This window comes from Pangasianodon hypophthalmus, chromosome 9 (assembly GCF_027358585.1).
Source record: "Pangasianodon hypophthalmus isolate fPanHyp1 chromosome 9, fPanHyp1.pri, whole genome shotgun sequence".
Lineage (NCBI taxonomy): Eukaryota > Metazoa > Chordata > Actinopteri > Siluriformes > Pangasiidae > Pangasianodon > Pangasianodon hypophthalmus.
This window is the reverse complement of record NC_069718.1, coordinates 15,488,882-15,512,672: the sequence shown is the minus strand read 5'-3', so window position 1 is coordinate 15,512,672 and position 23,791 is coordinate 15,488,882. Positions and strand designations below refer to the sequence as shown.

General features: G+C 38.8%; 1 protein-coding gene across 1 annotated transcript in view; it reads right to left on the bottom strand.

Moving 5' to 3' along the window:
• Nucleotides 1–23,791, bottom strand: part of pdhx (pyruvate dehydrogenase complex component X) — a 45,565-nt gene that overhangs the window by 18,793 nt on the left and 2,981 nt on the right. Inside the window, exons 2-5 of the mRNA XM_026919352.3 lie at nucleotides 18,408–18,491; nucleotides 11,688–11,788; nucleotides 2,471–2,667; nucleotides 293–391 (exon numbers count right to left, since the gene is read on the bottom strand). Of these exons, the coding sequence (XP_026775153.3) occupies nucleotides 293–391; nucleotides 2,471–2,667; nucleotides 11,688–11,788; nucleotides 18,408–18,491 (481 nt within the window). The remainder of the gene's footprint in view (nucleotides 1–292; nucleotides 392–2,470; nucleotides 2,668–11,687; nucleotides 11,789–18,407; nucleotides 18,492–23,791) is intronic.

The window sequence follows — 23,791 nt, the reverse complement described above, 5'->3', positions numbered from 1 at the left end:
GGCAGAGAGAGTGCATTAGAAACACGCGCAGAGATCCCAAGGCACACATCTCTGTCTTTGTCTTTGTCTCTCTCTCTCTCTCTCTCTCAACTTCAGACGTTCTGCGAGTTCAAACAACTTCCTTTGAGACAAAGCCCACTACAACAACAGGATTAACACACGAACCCCACCTTTCTCTGTGAGTAAGCATGGGTGTGTGTGAGCATGTGTGTTTTTGGGTGTGAGCATGTGTGTGTGTGTGTGTGTGTGTGTGTGTGTGTGTGTCTGTGTCTGTGTGTGTTTTCATACTCACTCTTTAGTGATGAGCCCTCGTGGTCCAGTGGCTGTGGCCAAGTGAGGATCCAAACCATGTGTGTCTAAAATATGTCTGGCAGCAGGACTCAACCGCAACCTGAGAAGAAAAACAAACATACACACACCCACACACACACAATCAATCAACACATAGATGAGAGCTGGGAAATGCATATTGATCTGGATTATGATAATAAATATATGAGCCATCCCCAGTGCTGCAATGGTTATTGGATTATTCCCTTGGACATTTTATTAGTTTTTATCTTATTCAACAGAATGCTTTTGTGTTGTAACATCATATGTATTAGATTTTTATCTCTGAAGGTCATTATACATTCTAGATAAATCTCTGTTTAGTGTAATAGAGTAGTTCTCATAGCTGACTCTCGAGTCAGTTCTCTTTGTCATTACAAAGCCAAAAGCATTTTGTTTGGTCATTTATCAATTGTACTTTTCATCCTTTGGTATAAAGCACACACTAAATCAGAGTATACTTACATGCATCATTATTATTATTATTATTATTATTATTATTACTATTATTATTATTATTATTATACATTCTATTGCACTAGCAAGCACCTAATAGAGGACCATGCTGAGGAAGTCTCCTTGTTTCTGGTTCCAGCCCTATTACACCAAATCCACTGAATAAACCTGCCACAAAAACCACAGTGCGCCATTGTCTGTGTGAGAAATGCCACACCCTTACCCGAAGTGAAACTGCTATTCTCTTCTCACCACCATCCTCACCGAAATACACCTCAGTCACTCCACACTGAAGTGTTTCAGCGAGGACACAACAGTTAGCAGTAAAGTAGTAATGCTAGGTTTCAGCTGGGACTATAACGAGCTCATAGATTGGCATATTTAAGCTGTTTGTCTCCTAAACTGAAAAAGAAAAGAAGAGGGAAAAAAAAAAAGAAAAAAACAAAAAAAAAAAAAAACAGGATGGCCATAGAGGTGTTTCTATAACCTTGAAATCCACCCAATATCAGTTAATGTGATTATTAATTAATTAACTAATTATAATAATGATTTTTGTCAAATCTAATTGTTAATGGCAAAGGACATGTCCAATACTAATAATAATAACCAAATATGTGCAAAAAAGTTACCAGGATCTCTGCATTTTCTTTATTTTTTAATCAAGATTTTTCCTCATTTTCCCTGCCACTCCCGAGCCACCAGCCAGTTCTCCTCAACCGCATAGGGGTGAAGGCTAGCACATGCTTCTTCTGAGACACATGAAGCCAGCCAACCAGATCTTTTCAAACTGCTGCTCATGCCATGTCACTAGGCAGCATAACACTCTCAGAGGAAAATGCTATCTGCCCTCTTACGTATACATGAGCTCACAGACGGCCGTGACTAGCTAGTGTCTCTGTGATTGACAGGGGAGAGTATACCATCCCTCCCACCCAGACAGCGTGGCCAAATCTGCCGACTTGGCTTATGCCCACGGAAAGCTGTGGCACTGTCAATTCGAATTTGCGATCTCCCGATGACATGGTGAACTCTTTTTATGTTGCGCCACTCTGGAGTCATCATATTTCTTACCTCATGTGACACAGAAAGAAAATATACATCTCCAAACGTGATGAGGCTATATTTCCCCGTTTCTTTTTTCAGCAAGGCAAAAAGAAGCAGATAAAGAAAATGATTGCTGCAGAGGTAGGCAAATAAATATCACATGAATTCTCAAAGGTGTTCCGAGTATAATCTTTGGCATCAGTACTTGAATTAAGGTTGCTACAGTCATAGTGCAACCCAGTGGAATTCATCAAGCAGAAGATTTGCTACACATGACCTGTTTGCAAGACAAAGTCACTATGACAAGAGAGTTGTCACAAATGCAAAAAAAAAAAAAAAAAAAAAAAAAAAAAAAAAAAAAGGTTTTTGTGCTGCATTATTGGTTATTATTCAGCAACAGCAGCCCAATTACTGCACCTTCTGCTTTATATAAGGAGGTCTACATTTCAGTATGAAGCATTTTGTGGCTAGGCCACGCTAGAGGATAATTGGGCCAATTATGAGGCTGATATGCTCTTCTTGACTACTGCAAAACATATCCTTGTTTCAGACTCGTCTTAAACAATTATCTTCACAGTGGTGAAGATAACGTCATGTGGGGTGTGCAAAATCCAATCTCAATCACTGTCATTTTACATACGGTCCAACGGCAGGTGCAGCTCTGGAGGGCGGGGCTACAGGTGTTGGGGAGGGCGGTACAGCTGCAGGTGGGGGAGAAGCTGGAGCAGGCTGGGAGGAGACAAGAGGAGGGATTTCCACTTGTTTCCAGTCTTCCCCTTCTTCGACCATCAAAGCAATGAGTGTCCCTAAACGCACATTCTTACTACCTTCCTCCATCTGAGACAGGGACAGACAGAGAGAGAGAGAGAGAGAGAGAGAGAGAGAGTTAATAAAACCAATGGGCTAGGATAATGCATGAAAAAATATTACCTCAGGAATGTATTAAAGAACATATCCAGACCAATGGGATAACAGTTAACTACTCAGTGCGAGTCCACTGTTAATGCCATTAAAGACAGGGATCAGAAGCTATAGACATATACTCATATGGAAACCAATGAATATTTATATAAGAGTAATTACATCCCTCACATGACACGCATCACATGACAACCCACACCCTCCCCAGTAAATTACAAAAAAAAAACCCACATAATTGGTGTACGCAAGTAACAAACTATGCCCACTGATCTGTGGATAGACTTCCTTTGAGTTTAGGTAAATTACGCTATGCAAAACTGAGATTTTCTATATCGAAATCTTTTGCATAGAACCTCTGGAAATGAGAACAATACAGGAAGCTGCTTGTCAAGAGATCATTTAAGACAATAGTTTCAATTTGACTAACTGGAAAAACTTCCAGTATAAGTACACAAGTATAAATGCATATGGTTAAAAAATTTCTCAGGACACAATTCAGAGAGAATATGCATTAACAACCAGACATTAATGGGGTCAATATTTTTCATTCTGCATAGACATTGCTCTCACAATTTTTACTTAGTATTTTGGACACACCCTGTATATAAATCAGGACAAATAATATTTCAATGATGATAGTGAGCCAATATAAGAGTCAGGCTCTCGCATCCTGTGCTGTCTATTCAATTACTTGTGATGAAGCCAGTGAAAGTAAGAAAGTGGGAATAAAAGAAAGCATGAGAGAGATCAATTTAAGAAGGGCTGAATGGCAACTGAGTCATTTCTCCACAGGGCACAGCTCTACCAAAGTAAAAACAAGTCATGACTAGGAACAGACGAACATAGTTCTTGATTAAATCACAATGTTAAAGGTGCAGTTTGGCTAAAAATAAAATGTACGCATTTTTCTAAACCATTTTATATTTCCTTGTACTCAAAACACCTATCAAATAAAACTCATTCATGTTCATATTAGATGCTGCAAAAGATGCTAAACACTAGGGAAATTACAAACCAAAGTCTTTCACTCAAAACAACTTGTGCTGAAACATTCCTGGTCGAAATGATTACGCGTGGAACGTATAAAGGCACTTGTTATGCTGTCACTGCTGTACTATCGAGCATGAATACATGTCAGTTATATGTCCTGTATTATACCCATGCTCTGACGACGTGGAGGATGGGCCAAGAGAACTCAGACAATGCCTAACAGACTTCATGTCTCTGATTTTGGAGGAATTCTATTGTTAGTTGGGAGTGCTGAGTTCTTCCTTCGTAACTGACAATGGAAAAGCCTAATAAAAGCCTCATTTTGCCATGATTCTCTTTTGTTCATTTCTAGCCATGTGCTCTAGCACTCATGCAAGCAAGTTGGAAATTGTGCAAACAGAAAAAAAATAGCTGCCATAGTATTTAGTAAGTAGAAAATCCACAGACTTCTGGGAGGTTGGTAATAACATGAATATGCACCACCCTCACAACATCAATAAATAAAAATTACCTTGAAGCATTTTCAGAGTGACTTAGCAAGTCTTTTCAGCTGCATCACTTAGTAATGGTAAGTACATGAACTTCAAAAATTGTGACATTTGCATGGTCAACTTGGGTGGCTGATTTCAACATATAGGTTGATGAATCGGTCAAATTTGCTAACACAGTGCTAGATTTTTGAGCCACTACTTGCACAAAAAAGGTTTGTCAGCATAGTGTGTAAGTTCACTAAAGCCAGGCTTAGCTTTAAATATAAACTATATGGCCAAAAGTAAGTGGACACCTGACCATCATTTCCATATGTGAGCCTTCTCCAAACTGCTGCCAATGAACCCAAATATATTCCAGCATGACAATGTCACTGTGCACAAAGTGAGGTCCAACACCACAGTTTGCCAAGGTTAGTGCTTAAAAACTCGAGTGGCCTGCATAGACATATGAGCGCCTGACCTCAGTAATGCTCTTGTGACTGAATGGGCAAATCCCCACAGCCATGTTCCAAAATCTAGTGGAACGCCTTCCCAGAAGATTGGAGGTTATTACAACAGCAAAGGGGGGACTAAATGTGAAATGGGATGTTTAACAAGCGCATATGGGCGTGACTGGTCAGGTGTACACAAACCTTTGGCAATATGGTGTACATCTGCTGATGCTTCTGGACACATCAGTGATGTTCCTGGAATCCTCAGGTGTTTCAGCTCTTTCAACATCATCCTCTTCCAGGTAAGCCAGCTGAAGCGGATCAGACCCCACCCTGTGTCCAGATGGCTAGTTCACTAGCATCCCCATGGCTCTTTTGTCTTAATCCACAGCCATCTTGAGGCTCTCTCTGCCATTCCAGTGATATTACGGATGGCTCTTTGTTTCTCCAATACCACAAAACTCATCATGCCAAGGGCTTTGGACAGAGATCTAGAGGCAAAGCCTTGGCTTCCAACCTCTACTGGCAAGCACCCTGCACTCCAGCCGCCCTGCTGGCAATCGCTGAGCATACTCTTATATTTGGCCAGCTTCCTTCCAAAGGCCTCTTCCGAGGGGTCTTCCCAAGGGACTGTAAGCTCCAGCAGGACAACTGTTGACTTGAACAGCAGGGCAATGTTTGCTATCAAGGTGGTAATTACAATATGACTAGGGAACTTCAGCTGCTGCTCAAGGTCTACCAACAGATCCCAGAAACACGCAGAGCTCAGAATTCCTGTAGATGTTTTCACTGGGGGACAATGTTGCTCACCAGCTCTGATGAAGGTGATGTTCTTGGTGGGGCAGGATCCCTTGGCTAGTCTGATGGCTTCTGTAATGACTTTCAGGTAGCATCCTGCCCCTAATGCCACTGAACAGCTGCTTAGGATACGATACAGGATTCCACACTTGAGGCACAATGGGCAGGCTGGTGATTATCTTGTCCCACAAGTGAATACTGGATGGGCTTGTGAGCGCATTATATACTGCGTGGATGAGGAACGTGATCCTGTGAGGTATCTTAAAAAGATACATTTTTGATACAGTTAATGAATTAACAAGTTGGCTAGCTAACTAATATGTGATTGTTAAATATAGTTTTTCTTTTCTTAGGATTGATTTTATTATATTTATACATTATGCTTGATTATAATTACAAAGTTAGTGACTTTTGTGCAAAAGCATGTAAGTATGAAGTGCTTCAGCAAAAAAAAAAAAAAAAACGAAAGCTAAAAATACAGTATTGGATGGGAATCGATATCAGCTGATGCATAAGGTTTCAGTATCAGTATCAGAAAAGAAAAAGTGGTATTGTGCCATCTCTAGTACATCTACACTCATAAAGCGTTCTATGTCATTCTGGAAGAACCCTCAAATGTTCTATGAAAAACCCAACACAGGGTTTCCCTTTCAGAACAAGAACCTTTTTCAGCTAGAACAACTATCCATCCAAAGAACCCATAAGGAACCTTATTTTAAAATAGCTTAGATAACTAATTGGGTGTTTGTGGTGGATATATATATATATATATATATATATATATATATATATATATATATATATATATTTTTTTTTTTTTGGGGGGGCATTACCAAATTGCGTGTGTAATCTATGCATTTTCATAGATCCTGAGAATAAAAGTGTCAAGACGGTCCTAGGGCATTTTAGTAGTTTCTCAGGCATAAAAAATAACATGGAATGATTTGTGTTCACGAAAATGAAAAATTGTGTTCCCTAGATCAGTCAGTGCTACATTCCACCATTCTTTCTATGGTCACAGATGGCTGGGCTTAATTGGACTCAGGCTGAAATGAAGAGCTCGACACTGCCATCACTTGGATGGATTGGGAAATTACAACCTACCACTTGCCTTTTTGCTTTTTGTTTCAGCTCATCTAGATTGTTGGTTTGACAGAGACTTGCTTTAAGGCTTTAATAGGGAAAGGTAAAAGTTAAAAGTAATGTCAAACTGAGAGAAGTGCTGCTACAATAAACCAAGATCTATGTGTATTCAAAGCACAGGAACACCCTCTGCACACTGAGGTCACACATGTGAGACTATGGGGGGAGGTGGGTTGGCTTCCTTACTTCATAAAAAATACACCAGGCACATTGATCGGGTCAGAGGAGTGTCAAAGACTGCCAGGATCGAACCAAACACTCCGGTGCTTGTTACTAGGCAGAGTCGCAGTGAGCTGGTCTTCTGGGAGATTTACAGCAACATTGCCTTTGATTTTTGTGAATAATTCAAAAACAAATAATGTGTGAGATGCGCTAAGCACCTCAGGGCTGCCCTTAATAAAGAAAATGGTTATTCTTCAATCTGTTATGAGATTTATGTGCCTTTTTGTTACTGTGGGGCAGAACAGATTTGTATAAAAAGATACCAATTTTAACAACAGAGCTCATAATAACAATTCCTCTATAATGTATTAGTTAATCTCAGTAGACTTGAGTGAGGAGAAATATGATCTTTTATGTGGAATAAAAATGTCTCGAAAGCTACAGTGTAGGGTTGTTTTTGTTAAAACTGAAATTATAAACATGGAGGATTATAAAACACTTTATAACGTGATGTTCCTGAGCTGCTGTGAGTGGCCTATAATAGTAATTCACAGTCAGCACTCTGCCATTTCACAGGAAATCTGTACACATCATATGTCAGCTTAGAGATGTCAAATACACCGGTGAGTTTCTCAGCATTTTTCTATCTCAAATTTGAGTCCTCTGATTTCCTGATATGCATCATTTTATTCTACAGTCTGGTTTTAGCTAGCTTTCTAACACTATACAGTGTCTGCCAAACTTTGATGACAGGCTGTAGGACAAAGTACACAGGGGGGGGAAATCACCCAGGGATTATATATTTTGGCTTTCTACTCTATATTTTTGTTACCTAGCTGGAGTTAACAGGCTAGCTGTGGTGATGTGCAGAGTGTCAGAGAAAGCCCCTACATTCACCCCCCAGTCTGAGCCCCAAGCGGCGCTTGTTATCTCAGAGATAACAGCAGAGTAACCCTTTCCACTTCAACCAGAGCTTGTATTTTAACTAGCACACATTTGGTGCTGGGTTAAGTCTGTAGTGTCTGCCTCCATCATATTTTTAGTTCAAATGCAGATAAAATTGCAGTGATTATACACCAAATATAAAAAGCAACACAATGGAAAAACTTGCATGTTAATACAACAGAATTTATGGGAAACTGAGCAATTATATGCTCTAGCAACCCCCTTGCTATTGATGATAATGAGGTTAAAATAGGAAAGGTGAAGTCCCACTGAAATGGAGCTGCAGATGGCGGATGTCATGGGGGCACAGGGCACGCGGCTGGCACTTGTAGTGAAGAGAGGAAGCACCAAACTGGGTGTAGTGGATGGGAGCTGAGTCGTGCTGAGCTAATGAAACCAAAGCAGCAACGTGCGGCAGCAAGTGTTCACTGACCCAAACAGTAACCTTACTTTTTTAATTATTAGTGGTATCTATAGACATATACTTGTATAAACAGTCTTGCTCAAAAAAAAAAGCTAGCCTACCGAAAAGAAAACTTAAAAAGCCACTAAATAAAAAAAATAATCTTCCTTCCTAAAGCTATGTAATTTAAAAACTGTGAAATGGAAATCATAACACACACTTCTGAAATTTGATTTTGTTTTTTTGAGAGATCAATGTTAATGATGTGCACACGATATGACCAGAGACGTGAACCAATGATATGTGGAATGATAAAGGTCAGATTTGATGTCGGGTTGTCTTTAAGGTCATCCTAACATCTGTTTTTTTAAGCAGCATTCAAAGCAATCTCACCAGGACACATTAAGACGTTAAAGACACATAGCACAGACACACAATGGAGGCAGTTACTGAAAAATCAATAGCACCACACAGCCTCTCCTCTCATGGACATGAAAGAAAACCCTGAAAGGAGAGTTAAAGTACTGAACTTAGGATAGCATCCTCTCACACAGAAAGTGCACCAGTACACGTGAACCTTAAAGTGAGCTCTAGAGTCTCCAGCCCATCCATCTCTCTCAAGATCCCACCTCTCTGCCTAATACAGTACCATACAGCCACTCTCTCTCCATGTCGACACTATTACAGTGATTTCAAAATGATGGATATGAGGCAGCCTGATATTGAGGTGTGTTTCATGTAGGAGATGATCTGTGAATTCAAGTCCGTATTCCTGCTTCCCGGGACACTTCTAAACATATAAGTGCAGAGAATAATTGATTATGGCTCCATACACCTTTATAAACAGCTGTTCCAGAGAGGGAGAGATATGTACAGAGACGCTTAGAGAAACATCCTGTGAATCCAAAGCACATTTATTTTATTTACCATCGCAAGGCAATACACATGACGATGTGTATTCATGGTGCAGGTGCAGGAAGGAGGTGGTTAACTAATACAGGCCATTTTCATTCTGCTCCTACTTTAAGCCCCCAACCCCCATTCCCATGGCCTGTTGCCATGGAAACTCCCTTGCAGAGGAAGCTGAGGTGTGTATCTGTATGTCTAAAGGTCAGCTTTTTATTGCAATATTTTAATGTGACTATTACAGATCATTCAGTTTGCACACACATCTACAGACTGCACATGTGTCTGTAACAGAGGTAGGGGAAATTGAAGAAAAAAAATAAATAAATAAAAATAAAAAATTCAATGCTGTGTTACTACCCTGCATAGCAATGCATTTTTATTCTACACTTTAGATCAGGTCTACCAAGCAGGTAAAACACATCAGGATGAAGTCCATGCTGCCAGACATACACACCACCCCCACTTCTCATTATCACTCTCAGCTGGGTTCCAGTCAGAAAAAATCAGAAAAATGTGGAAATAACCTTCATCAGCTATGTTTACATGCAGCCTAATGATCTGATAATTCACTAATGTCTTTTTTTTTTTAATTCAGATTGGTATATCAGTTGGAATTAAAAAAAAAAAAAAAAAAAAAAAAAAAAAAAAAAAAAAAAACCCACAGCATACAGCAAATTTAGTAAATTTGAATTTGGTTTCTCCCCAATCAAAAGAACGGACAAGTTAATCTGTTGAATAATCTGTTAAATAGAAAAATAATTTGACAAAATTAAAAAATTTTAATTCTGATTACTTTCACAAAGGGAATATGTGCATAGATCCTGCATCGAGTATGTGCATGTAACACAACACAGCTCAAATGCCATGTTCAAAAATCTTCTCCATGTGCAGAAACAAAACTCTGTTTCATTTACAGAATTTACTGAGCGTTTAAATAACAGACAAGGTGGATTGGAAACAGGAGATATTTCAGAATTAATATTTCAAAATGAAAAGGACACAAATTCTCTCTCCCTTTCTGTCTAACATGTACACTGGGAGTCCAATTTGTTGAGATGGGCATTATTAACACAAGTGAGGTGATTAAAATCCTGAACTAATGTGAAACTAATGACTAATGCATGTTGAACTAACCCGATTTCCAGCCGGGTGCATCTATACTCTGAGCTTATTGTAGTCCTGAATCTGTTTACTATATTTATACTAGTTTCATAATAATGACAAGAACACTATTCATTCAAAGGCTACTTTACATATGTTCTCAGTCTCACACATCTTCTTATCACTCAATATCAGTTTTATTGGTAGGTCATTACACTGGGTGATGCATTTCAGAGTCAATCATATCAGAATCCAGTTAATACAAGAAACATTTTTAGTGTCACACAAACTAGATATACATCCATTTTAACCAGTGTTTCAATCCACAACAGCTCCATGAGACATATGAAAATACACACACTCTTTAGCATCTGTTTCAGCCTTTTACACTATTTAAATCCACAGCTGTACTGAAAAGTACACTTCCTACACCATGTGTACATATCAGAATATGCAATGATGTCATGACTGTACAGCTTGTAGGTGCAAAGTGTTTGTATGATAATGACACTTATGGCTAATCGTAATTAATACAAATTTGCAGTTTACTCACTGTTCCATTGTCTTCTAGCACATTTTATGTGAACTGTATTGTAAATACAGCTGGCCAAATGTTAGCTGTCCCCGCTTCCCTCATGAGGAACATGAGGATGTTTGACCGTTAGTGTTTAACCGTTAGTTTTCTGTATAATAATTAAGCGCAGTGTGGCTTCGATGGCGCAGACGGAACATGCGTGACATGGACAGTACGCTTACACGCCGTGTACGTTGTGTGAATTCTAGGTCGAACTAATTCTTTTGCAAGTTTTTGTGGGCTAGATGAAAAGAGTTTGACACTGACAAAATGAACTTAGCTACTAAATTACTGGCAGGTATCATTTGCTGGTTGTTGTTAATAAAATATTGCTATGATGATACATCTTCATATGCATCAATTTGGTTTGGATTACATGTAACGTACAGTACATGCAAATTCATTAAAACTGACAAAAAGCACTGCATGTAAACACGGACACTAAGATGATTTAACTGTGGGAAGCTGCTGTAGAGAGATCATTGGATTATGGAAATGAGTCTATGACTGACAATTCCTTTAGCTACTGATGGAAGGCTTTTAACTATAAAGCGGCAAAAGAGAGGTATTCACAGCAAACAGACAAATCCCTCACATCTTCTGTTTAAGAAATCCTGTTTCTCTCCTCGACACATTAAATGTGACAGACAGGGAATGAGCCTGACCTGTTAATGCACTACATAAAGACGAAACCAGGAAAAGGAGCCAGAGGCTTATTAGGGCCTGGTTCTGCTCCTCCAGTCCATAGCAGGCTTAATGAGGAGCCCTGACTGGAGGAGGCAATGCTCACACACCCACCCACACACACACCCACACACACACACATATACACGTACACATACACACAGCCTCTAAATGAGATTAGGTAGAAAGCTTATGGTGAGAGGACTCAGGGGATTGGAGCTAATATAGTGAAATCAGTTTCATTTTCACTCAATACCCATTTCATTTCTGCTACCATCCCACCACACACACACACACACACTCACCAGGATTTTAGCTAGTACTCCGTCGTCATTGGATTCCATGGTAACCACAGCCTTGTCTGTCTCAATTTCACAGAGAGCGTCGCCAACTGCCACTGCCTCACCTGCTCGCATACACACAGAAACATACACACAATTAATAAAGAACATACAATTTCTCTGAGTTAATGGATTTTTTTTCATTGACATATGCATGAAATTTCTACCTTATACAGTACATATCATCCTGCATAACTGTCTAAGCCTAAAGGTGATCCACCTTTAGGTCACGCTCTTACCCAGATGTCAGGTGAAATGAAAATCATTATGATCTTACAAATTGAGGGGAAAACAAGGTATATTGTAATATGTGCAATGAAATATAATACTGTATATTAATAAATCAACAACAAACTAAAGGAGCAACAGGGATTCTTTCTTATGTGTGCTCCATCTCCATAATCCTAATTCATCTGTGCTGCACAGCAGGCCATTGAACACAGCAGCACATGATAATGTACCGTCATCTCCACTTGCATTCCAGACATGGAGACATGGGAGTGCTCATGAATACATTTACATTATCCATGAAAAATTACTGCAATTAGAAGACAACGGGTTCTCACACGCACGCGTGCACACGTACGCACACGGCTGTATGGAGGAAATCTGAATGTGGTGAGTATACCGTGGATCGAAAAGAAGCTGGATCGAAAATAAAGCGGATCCTGAAACCCATGGGCCAGAAGGACGAACATTAATATTAGACAATGTTCAGTGTAATCACTTCAAATGTCATTCATCCAGAAAACTGCCATTACTGCCAGGCTCTGTCAGACATGGACCATATGACAAACCCATCATACAGTTAATAATATACACACACACATGCACATGCACACACACAACCCTCCCAAAGTATTGGAATAGCAAGACCAGTTCTGTTGTTTTTGCTATACACCGAAGACATTTGGGTTTGAGATCAAAGATGAATATTAGAAAATACATCAGAATTTCAGTTTTCGTTTCTTGATATGTACATCTAGATGTGTTAAACAACTTGGAACATATAGTCCTTTGTTGTGTTGGCAGTGTGTTTTAGGTCATTATCTAGCTGCATGATTTTCCTCCCAATTACACTGAATGCATTTCTCTGTAAACTGGCAGACAAACTGTTTCTGTAGACTTCTGAAGTCATTCTACCACCATGAGTTATTCAATTCAATGCAATTCATTTTAATTTGTATAGCGCTTTTTTTACAAAGGTCATTGTCTCAAAGCAGCTTTACACAAACAAAAGTAAAGTGAAGTGTGTGTGTGTGACGTCTCTGATGAGCAAGCAGGGCGACGGTGGCAAGGAAAAACTCCCTGAGATGGTGATAGGAAGAAACCTTGAGAGGAACCAGACTCAACAGAGAAGCCATCCTCATATGGGTTTACACTGTAGTGTGCGTGTGTGTGAGTACAATGTGTGTTGGTGTAGTCCATGGAAAACAGCTGAAGCGTTTTCGTGGCAGTGTGAAGCATTGCCCGTGGGCAGGTACAGAGTGAAGGGGGGGCAGGTCTGGATCACCAGCAGCTCAGGAGTGATGCTCATCTGGTCCAGAGCGTAGGGGGGTCTGGATCACCGGCAGCTCAGGAGTGTAGTTACATCATCAAGAAAGCTTATGAGCCAGAAGCAACCATGCAAGCCCAAGCCATGACACTACCTCCACCATGCTTGACCGATGAGCTTGTACATTTTGGTTCATGAGCAGATCCTTCCTTTCTCCACACTTTGGCCATTCCATCATGTTGTTAGAGGTTAATCCTGGTTCCAGAACTTTTGTGGCTCATCTCTGTAGTTCTTCGTGAATTCCAATCTGGCCTCCGGATTCTTACTGCTGATGAAGATACCTTCACCCCTGCACTGTGGAGGTTCCTGGTGATGTCACTGACTTTTTTTTTTTTTTTGGGGGGGGGGGGGGGGGGGGGGGTTGTTTTTGGCTGTTGGTGATGTCACTGACTGTTGTTTTTCACAGCTCTCACAATGTTTCTGTAATTAACTGCTGTTGTTTTCCTTGGCCGACCTGTTCTGCAGTTTCTGCCCATCTGGCGCAAACCATGCCCCCGTTAAAGTCACAGACATTACATTTTTCCCCCATTCTAATGTTTGATGTGAACATTAAACTGAAGCTCTTGACCTGTATTTGCATGATTTTATGCATTGTGCTGCTGCCACATGATTGGCTGAATGGAAAACTGCATAAATGAGCAGGTGTACAGGTGTTCCCAGTGAAGTGGATGGTGAGTGGAGACACACACACTCTCTCTCACACACACACACACACACACACACACACACACACACACACACACACACACACAGAAATAAAATACTGTGTGTATGTGTCTGTAGCCCATATGTGAATGTGAACATTGCTTACATGCTAATGAAACTATCCACGCATAAGTCAGGCAGGTTCATGTCTGTTTCCGCAGTGATGGATACAAAGAGTGTATACACTCTTTACAAAGATATTAACACTACTTGAGTGTTAATATCTCCCCCTTGTGGAGAATCCTTAGGCAGATAAATGTGAATAGGAAGGATCCTTTAGGTACAGGACAAATAAAAATGAAGGAAGGAAGGAAGTTAGTCAGGCAGTAAGACAGTCAGTCAGTAAGTAAAAGAATAAATAAAGACAAAATAATAAATAAAGAAATGAGGACAGGAGAGATGAGACTGAGATAAATTATAATCCAGTGTGCCTTTAACACTACGTTAGTGCTTCTGCATGCCCATCATTATTGAACAGGAGCATCTCATGAGGAAAGTGAAAGGTCAAAGTGGTTAATATAGGTGAGTGTATGCTCTGCAGGTTGTTCTTGCACCATTATTAATGCCTTAGCGATATCAGAAGTGATGCCTAATCTTGACAAGTCACACTGAAATGTCAGTACATGCACTCTTCCACTCTCCTGTGTGGTCAAGCAACACAAACCAACACTTTTTTGGTACATTTCTCCCCCCGTTCACAGTTATCACTAGTAAGAGCAACACTGATCACTCTTTATTAACCAACTGACTCCTTAACATTTATTTAATTTTATCTACAGACCTAAAAATAGATACACAGGCAAAACTCATGTATTTTTATAACCTACTCTCATAAACAGATATGGTTCTAGCTCTTTATGGCACACAACTGCTCACTCGGTTAGTGTTTGTAAAAGGAGTACAAGGAAAAACATAAGTTCCCATAATGAATAACAGGAAAAAGACAATGTAATGAATATTGCAGAGTCAGACCTGAAAACTTCACTAGTATGCACCAAAAAAAAAAAAAAACCTTGTTCACCAAGTACAAAAGCACCCTGCACACCACAAGTGCGCAGCCCTGTTGTACATGTACTCTTATGTTCCTGGGAAGGTAATAAAGCCCAGTTCTCAAGAAGGAAGTACAGATATATCAGATCATCTAACTACGTCTGCTATTACTAACCACAAAAATCAAATATTTCAACTGTTACGCAGCATGTTCTTTTGTCATTAGTTCACAGCAAGAAAAAAACAAAACAGAAAATTGGATTAAGAAACATTTAATTCTTTAACTTTTTATTGTATTATTGCAACTTGGTCTGGGGAAAATAAATCAGATAAATCATTGCTACTGTCAAGCTCTATAATGAATCTAAACTAATCTACGAATATTATAACGTATTTCGGTTTCAATATCAAGAAGAGCTATAGCAAGAGAAAAAAAGTTACCCCATCAATGACAACACTGATTTTTAAAAAATGTTTTACAGGACGACCGCATTTATGAATGCGTTACTACTTTGCACTGTTTAGTCTGCAGGGCTGTGCGATATGACGATACATAGGCTGATAGAAAAATGTCTAGTAATAGATATTTTCCTATATCGTCTATATCACCAATGTTGCAAAAGCTATATTTCAGCAGCCGATTTACGTCACTAAGGCTGGAGCTAGAAGCTACTAGCGGTGTGCTGTAACAAAAACAAAAACGAGCACGGAGGAGCGCGACACAGAGCGAAACCCCCCGCAACACTATAACACAGAACAGGCATCAGTCCAACTAAAAGATGAGGAGCTTGTACCTCTGTACAGTTCTTCTGTCATTTGATTCCTGAAACTTGAAATTGAACAGTGTTTTAATATTTACTTTTTATAAATGCATTCATACTGTTATGTTTTTCTTGTTTTCATTTGTGGTAGTTCTGTTCAGTGTCACTTCCAAATAAAAAGAGAAAAGAAAACATGCCTTTCACTGGTGTTTGTTCTTGATAATTCTGTCTTGATCATTTTTTCATCAGTTTTAGAGAAAATATAATATATAATTTCAAGATACGACATTATCCTTGTCATGATATAAGATTTCATCCATATTGCCCAGCCCTACCTTCTGTCACTCCTGAAAGATGGAGAATAGTCATATTGTAGGTTTCCCTGTGCTTTTTTTAAACTGTCACATGTGAATTTAGTTCAGTGTGAGGAGGGAAGGATGGTGCAAAATGACTGACATTTCTACATAGGAACCAAAATAAAATAAACAAATAAACAGATAATGAAAGAAAACCCTCAGAGAAAGTGCTTTGCGTTTCTTTGAGTATATTCTCTTAGTTACGTTAGAAACCTGCATCACTTGGGAGTCACCTTTTTACTACGTCTATTGTTATTTCTGTCGTATGAGAGAGATCAGCGAAGCCTTGTTTAACTACAGCTACTGCCGTCTGCTTAATGTTGATGTATTGAGCTAACAGATTTTTCAATAACAGCAGCTTCTTAATATCAGGTTGAATTCATTCGCTATAGTTCTGTTGTTTAACAGGGCTGTATTGATTTTTTCCCCTCAAATATACTGCAAAATATTGTCTCAATTATTCAAATATACAATTCTACAAGAAAACTCACGACTTTCATTTTAATAATTTAATAATAGAATACAAATCATATGAAAGTCTCTGTGAGACATCACACCATTAAATCTGAATAAAAAGCTTAAAATGTAAAACATTCATTAATATGAAAGTGACAAATATTCTCTGATAAGGCAGTGACAAAATGGGTCTTTGTTGATGTGTACAACACTGAAGAGGTTTAAAGCCATGTATCATATTGTCTACTCTGAGGTTAAGACTAGGGCTACTGATCAGAAGGCTGTGAGCTCAAATCCCAGCACCACCAAGTTGTTGTGTCCTGTCTCTAATATAAGCATCAGCCAAACGAGCAAATGTGCATGTAGAGTAACAGTACGAGGTGTGTATGGATGAGTCTCCTCTATCTCCTCTTCTTTCATTCTGTAAACGTCTCACTGTCTCAAAGAAATGAAATGTGGGAACTGTGAAAAGGTTCTTTCACAGACATAGGTATCCTTTATTAATCCATCCACAGGCACTAAAATGTAAATTTCTCACCTTTCATAAAGCTTTGAAGCTGGCTGATACTTTTCATATATTAATCATTTACTGAAGAAAGAATAACTCTCTCAGGTCATTTAATGTGTCCACTCACTGGCTGCCACTATACCAAAACAAAATCCTTCGCGCTTCAGTCTAGGACAAAGCCTGTGATATGACAGATACAAACAGAGATATAGCTCAAAAATACCCATTTTTCCTATTTTTAGGTTAAATTAATTGTTTGTATCAGATTAATATTTGTCCCTGCTCATATGTTTGTCAAAGTTCTAGTTAAACTCAGGTAAAATGCAAAACATGGAGAATTTAAAGCAATGCTTCTCAAACAGGGTAAGTGAAGTTAGGGTTGGCAATATGACAATTATCTAAGGCATTTCTACGATACAAGCTACGCATCATGATATAGGTTTGCTTAATTAAATAAATATGTAAAAAAAAAAAAAATAATAATAATAATAAAAAATAACGGCACAATTACAAAGATTACGCATAAAACTTTCACACCACATCAGCCGCTTCCAATCAGTTTGTAATTAAATGTTTTTTTTAATAAAAAAAAAATATATAAAAAGATATCAAGATCTCCACAATATCTGAGACAAGCATATTGTAACATAATTTATCATGTTGAAGCATACAGTGAAGCGTAGCCAAGGGGTCTGTCGTTATTATCATTATTATTATAATTATTATTATTATTATTATTATTATTATTAACATAGTTACTATTCTGGAAATAACAAGACAATAACATAATAACTTAAATGATACATTTATTATGTCTATTAAGTTCTTATTGTTATTAGCCTGTCTGACTGGTCACTTGAATTAATTGACCTAATGTGTCAAGTTGGAGGAAATATCAGGAATAAAAGCTCTATAGGTGCAATAAATAGCCGAAATGTTATTGTACATAATAATTAAATAGCTAGATTCTGGTTTGAGAGGGTCAATGGAATTTATTTTAAAGTTAAAGGCATCCCTGATTGCAAAAGTTTTGAGAACCTCTGCTTTAAAGAAGGCTATAAGAGGTGTGTGCTGTGAGTAAGTGTACGTCATTTTACATCATGTAATAATAAGTGGGAAGTGCTACATCACTTCATCTGATAAGTGACCACAAGCTAGAAAGTCTCTCCGAGTAAAAAATCAGTCATGTGTGAAGACACAGAATGAGGCTGATGTTTTTTTTTTTTAAACTATAACAGTATTGTAATATAATAAGCTGCTATATCCAATTATTGCGATGAAACCTTCCACAAGCCTGAGCTGAATGCAGTGCGTGACTGTAACAGAATGTAAGAGCCAGCAGCTCCCTCTCACCTTCCTTCTTCAGCCATTTCACGATGTTGCCCTCTTCCATGGTGGGTGAGAGGGCAGGCATCTGCACTTTGAGAGGAGCAGCCCCTGCAGGACATACACAGAAATGCACCATTAGGACAGGGTGACAACATTTGTATGAATTTAAGTTTATATTTTTCTTTTGCCAAAAAAAAAAAAAAAAAAAGATGGAGAAGTTCTCCTAGGTGAGAACAGCAAAATGCATAACATTATCTGTAAGACTATTGTGGTTAGTGAGTAACAATATGTTCCTGCTGACACAATAACAGCATGAAGGAACATGTCAGTGACCACAGGCAGCAAAATGTGCAGCAACTGCACACACACAATTAGAGAATCAGAGCACATCAGTGTCACGCTGCAGAGCAGAGAAAAAGCAGCACACACACACACACACACACACACACACACGCCAAAACAATGGACAAAAGACCACTGTAGACAGACTGTGTGTACGAGTGGGTGGTAGTGGCCCTCAAAACCCTGCCTGAGCAGCAGTGACACCAAGCTGTTGTAATCTATAAACAAACTTTGCAAGAGCAGACACACCACTGCTGAGCGCGAGAGACAGTGAGGACGTCTGTGTGTAATTAATGCCAGGTGCTGGACACACACACACACAGACACACACACAGACACACACACAGACACACACACAGACACACACACAGACACACACACAGACACACACACAGACACACACACAGACACAGACACACACAGACACACACAGACACACACTCCTTAAGTGGACTATAAGGAGGTCATTAACACCTAGAACCCTGTGAATCATGATTAGCTTTTTGGCCATGCAAGAGCTAAACAAGAACAAAAACAAGGTGTTAATCCGTAAATATTCACAAGAACTCCTAAGAACCACCAAATAAATAAGAATTAACCCAAAACTATTCACGTGAACCCATAACAAAACCTGTTATTTAACAAAGAAAAACATACAACTGTGGATATGGTTAAGGTTTCTGCAAGGAGACATTTATTTATGGAAGGAGTCTCCAGTATCAGCGCTCTGTAGCAGATCAGTACATTTTCCACTTTAAGTCTTTAGGACACAGGTTTTTTCACATGTTGCTTTCTTGGTAACATGAAAAGCTGGGAATGTTTACAGCCACTATAGCACAAGTGATTACAGGTGCTAACTTGTCCTAAGAATGTCCATAACATTAAATGTAACTATATATAGTGTGACGTGTCATTCATTAATAAATTCTAATTTAATAATCGTTGACAAACTGCTGAGGTATAAGAGATATAGCCCACCAGGCTGTGCAGAAAATTATCCACTCCAGAGTGAAAGCGGCCCAACGCAAAATCCAACATGGATTTTATTTTCCTGTAACAGCATGATTCCTTATCTAGCCTACTGACCTGCAAAGTCTCTTATTGATAAGTTTTGTGCTTTGTGTTTCAGGGAGAATGCATAGGCTATACTTAAAAGTAAGATACTGTAGATTTAGCTACATGTATAGCACCTGTATCAGGCTCGTGATTTATCATTTTAAAAATAAATGATCTACTTGTTCACACGTGACGACAGGAAAAAAAGCAAGTCCACCATTTCAGGTTTAAGGAGAGTACAGGAGGGTGTAATATTATCAGCTGTGCAGTCGGGAACTGCTTGTTGGCAGAGACAAATCTCAGCTGGATGGAGGATATTTAGGTGAGTCCACAGTAATACACAGTAAACTGTTTTTTAAAAAAAAAAAACACACATCGCAGCACATTTTCAATATAATCCTTTTACAAATCAGTTGTCTGATGTTCACATGGCTGATATCGATATGGCTGTTGTGCATGAGTGCCGAGTTGTGCAGGATTTTTTTTTTCATCATCGCCATTAACATTATTTATAAAGCGTGAGATTCAACAGAAAAATTCATCTTTTTCCCCTCTTACAGCTGAAAAATGAAAGTCCCGTTTTTGTGACCATTTTTAGCTGAAATATTTTGGTGACGATGAAGGAAAGGGGGCGGAGCTTCCAGGCAGTGTTGCTTAAATTGGTGATTAAATCATATCGCACAAGCCTATACGGTGGTGATATTGTAAGCTTTATTAATCATAGCAGTACTCAACTGAAGGTAGCTACAACGTCATTATATAATAACAATCATAGTCGTGACATTTGTGATTGTGGATTAATCCACATGTGTAACATAACATTTTAGCAGCAGTTAAGCCAGCATAAACTGTACATTATAAAGTGTTGTATTATAAAGTGAGGTAACAGCAGGTAACACATTTTGTTTTCCTATCACTAAACAGCAATGCCAACAGATTTTGAGGCAACGCTGGATCTAAACTCGATCTAGTAATGAGTACATGTAGGTTTTGATACTTCATAATCAATAAATTGTAGTATTTTAGCGTTGGTAGTTGTAGTCAGATTTTCTAGATGCACTGTTCCATTTATAAACACTCAAGCACTGCAGGTTTCATATTTCTTCATCTTTGCTGTCAAAAACTCTCCTTAACACACACACACACACACACAAACACATACACACACACACGCGCGCGCAAACCCATCTGGCTCACACAACACGTCTGACACAGCTTATAGGTCTAGACATGTGCTTTTCTTCTTTCCCTTCATTTAAATGGATTCATTGTAATAAGATGAAACATGAGTTTGAGACTGTCTTGCACATTTCGTAACCAAGACAGAGATGCCAGAATGACTGGGCTATACTCTCTATGAACCAGTTTGTTTAGTTTTAAGGGGAGAAAAATGGAGACTAGAAAACGCCACATATTACAGGATATATAGTAATTACAGTTGATACGTTTAAGAGCACCTCAGTGATAATAGCGATGAGTAAGAGAGCAATTTCCAGGCAGCTACTAAAACACTACAGTTCAGCATGCTTATGGTTAACAATCCCACAGGCACTGCATGTCCGAATCTACTGCCGCCATCTAGTGGCCAAACTAATATGGCCTGGTTCTTTATCCTTAAAAATGTGGGATACAAAAAAAAAAAAAAAAACTGAAAAGAAGTGTTAAAATGATTAGTGCCACATACAGAGTGCTCTTCCTGGACACACCCAAGCACAAGAACCCAGTGGTTATTTATGAATTTTTGATGAGCCTGATAATAACATTAAGCCCATGCGATGGCTTTTTAACGTCACTAATATTTATATACATAACATACTAAACACTTTATGAAATAAAAGAGTGCATACAGTAATGTTAAATTTGTTCTAACTGCTGATAAGGGGAATTTTGTCAGTAAAGTCATCTGAACTAAATATTTTGGAGAAAACTCTGATGAGCCACCAAATACAAATATTATATAAATTACAGAAAACTAGTCTTTTCAACTAGAACACAAGCAAGCTTTGAAGATTTAGGTTTTAGTGTATATGATCTACTTTACTGTCTGAGATGAATATACGATTATTAAAGGCCAGACTCTTCTTCTTTTTTTTTTTTTTTGTTACACAAAAACAGAGGAAAACGTACAAACATGGTTTCAACTTACTGTATTACAATATTAAAATACCAAAAGCAACAAAGTGGTATAGAGAAATTATAAATTTCACAAGTGGAAAAATCAGAAATGATCAGCCAGCCCACCAGGCAGGAGGACGCTCCAGTGTGCTGCCCACTCCTATGTTTTGGTTTCTGCCTGAAAAGAGGTGGGAAGTCTGAACATGTAATTATATAATTTTCAAGCTTGATGCGTTTACGCTACAAAGAAAGAAAAAAAAAACATGGACACCTCCAATGAAGCGTGTGTGTGTGTTTTTCTTTTGTATTTACTTTTTTTCAAAACAACAAACTGCATGGTCACAGTGCTGCAGATTTACCCAACTAATGTGTTTATGTTTATTGAAATAAATACCAGTGTTAACTCATTACTTTATTAGTATTATATTATTTACTGTGGATGGTCTGTGTGGTCATGTTAACATGGTGATGTACGCTGAACTTGGGGGCTGAGGAAACCTTCCCACTTTTCCTAGTAGGAGGTTCTTTAGTTTTTCCTAGTCGGAGGTCAGAAATTATTATTATTATTATTATTATTATTATTATCATCATCTTTAGTCAAAAGCACCATTTAGCACATCATGTTTGCAGCCTCAGAAGAAACTCTTTAACTCTATAACTTGTTGTTTTCTGTCCTCATATTCCACAGAATAGATATTCAAGTCTGGCTAGCTTCGTTATTTTCTCAGCATATTTAACCGTGTGGTGACTTTGTTATATGACAGCTTTTTACGCTGGGCTTGCTCACTTTCCTTAATGTGTCCACATACGGTGCTCCTGTTTCTGAAAGCATTGTCTGTTAAATCTGCCTTAACTCCATGAAGCACATAAAGGTTTAACATACCAAGGGAAAAAAGTTTCCCTTTTTCAGGTTGTTGAACCTGCTTCTCCACCAGGCAACTATGAATAAAAAGTAAGTGCTCAGACCCAAAATCTGCCTAGACTACTGATTTTTTTTAAATCTGAACTGGACACATCAGCCTTCACTACACACCCACAGCAGACAAACCTGGAATGACGTTGGCTGCATGATGCTTGCGAGTTTATGCAGCCTTACACGGGCCTTTAAAAATAGAAATGCGTTGGAGTGGGTCTGTGAGCAGCAGAATGCACAGGTCTGTCATATAACAATACTGTTTATAACCGATACGGAACGGCGGAAACTGTTGCGCTTTTAGTTTTGACTGAATGGAAAGCACAATCTTATAGTGAGTCAAATGCACTGCGTCAGCATCAACAACTTTTTGGTCCGTAATAGTAATATTAATATTAATTAATATCATTAAGTTGTTCCTCTTTCGGGCTGCTCGCGTGAGGGGTTGCCACAGCGGATCAGTGGTCTGTGTATTTGACTTGGCACAGTTTTTATGCCGGATGCCCTTCCTGAAGCAAGCCTCCCCAGTTTCATCTGGACTTGGGACCAGCACTGAGAGAGCACACTTTTGCACGCAACCCCAGTGGCTGGGGTCGGTTCTCTGGCTGGGAATCAAACCCGGGCCGCAGCGGTGAGAGCGCTGTGGCCTAACCACTAGTCCTCCAGGGACCCACTTAATATTATTAAGTAATAGCTACAATAAACCTTCTGTTCCTTATGATATCCATCAAACAGGAGCAGTAAAGCCTTACTGCCTCAGAGTCCATTATGAGAGACTGTGAAGCACTTAAAAACAGACAAACACCAATGGGTTTAAGCCAAGGATCATCTCTACTGCAACTACAGATGGGCAGTATCTAAAAATTAGTATAGCAATACCCTTTCATTACAATGAATAAATAAAAAATAAAAAATGATAGCCAAAGGATCTCATACTTCCAGATTATGTCTCTCTACTGTTATCCATCAGCAGAGATGGATA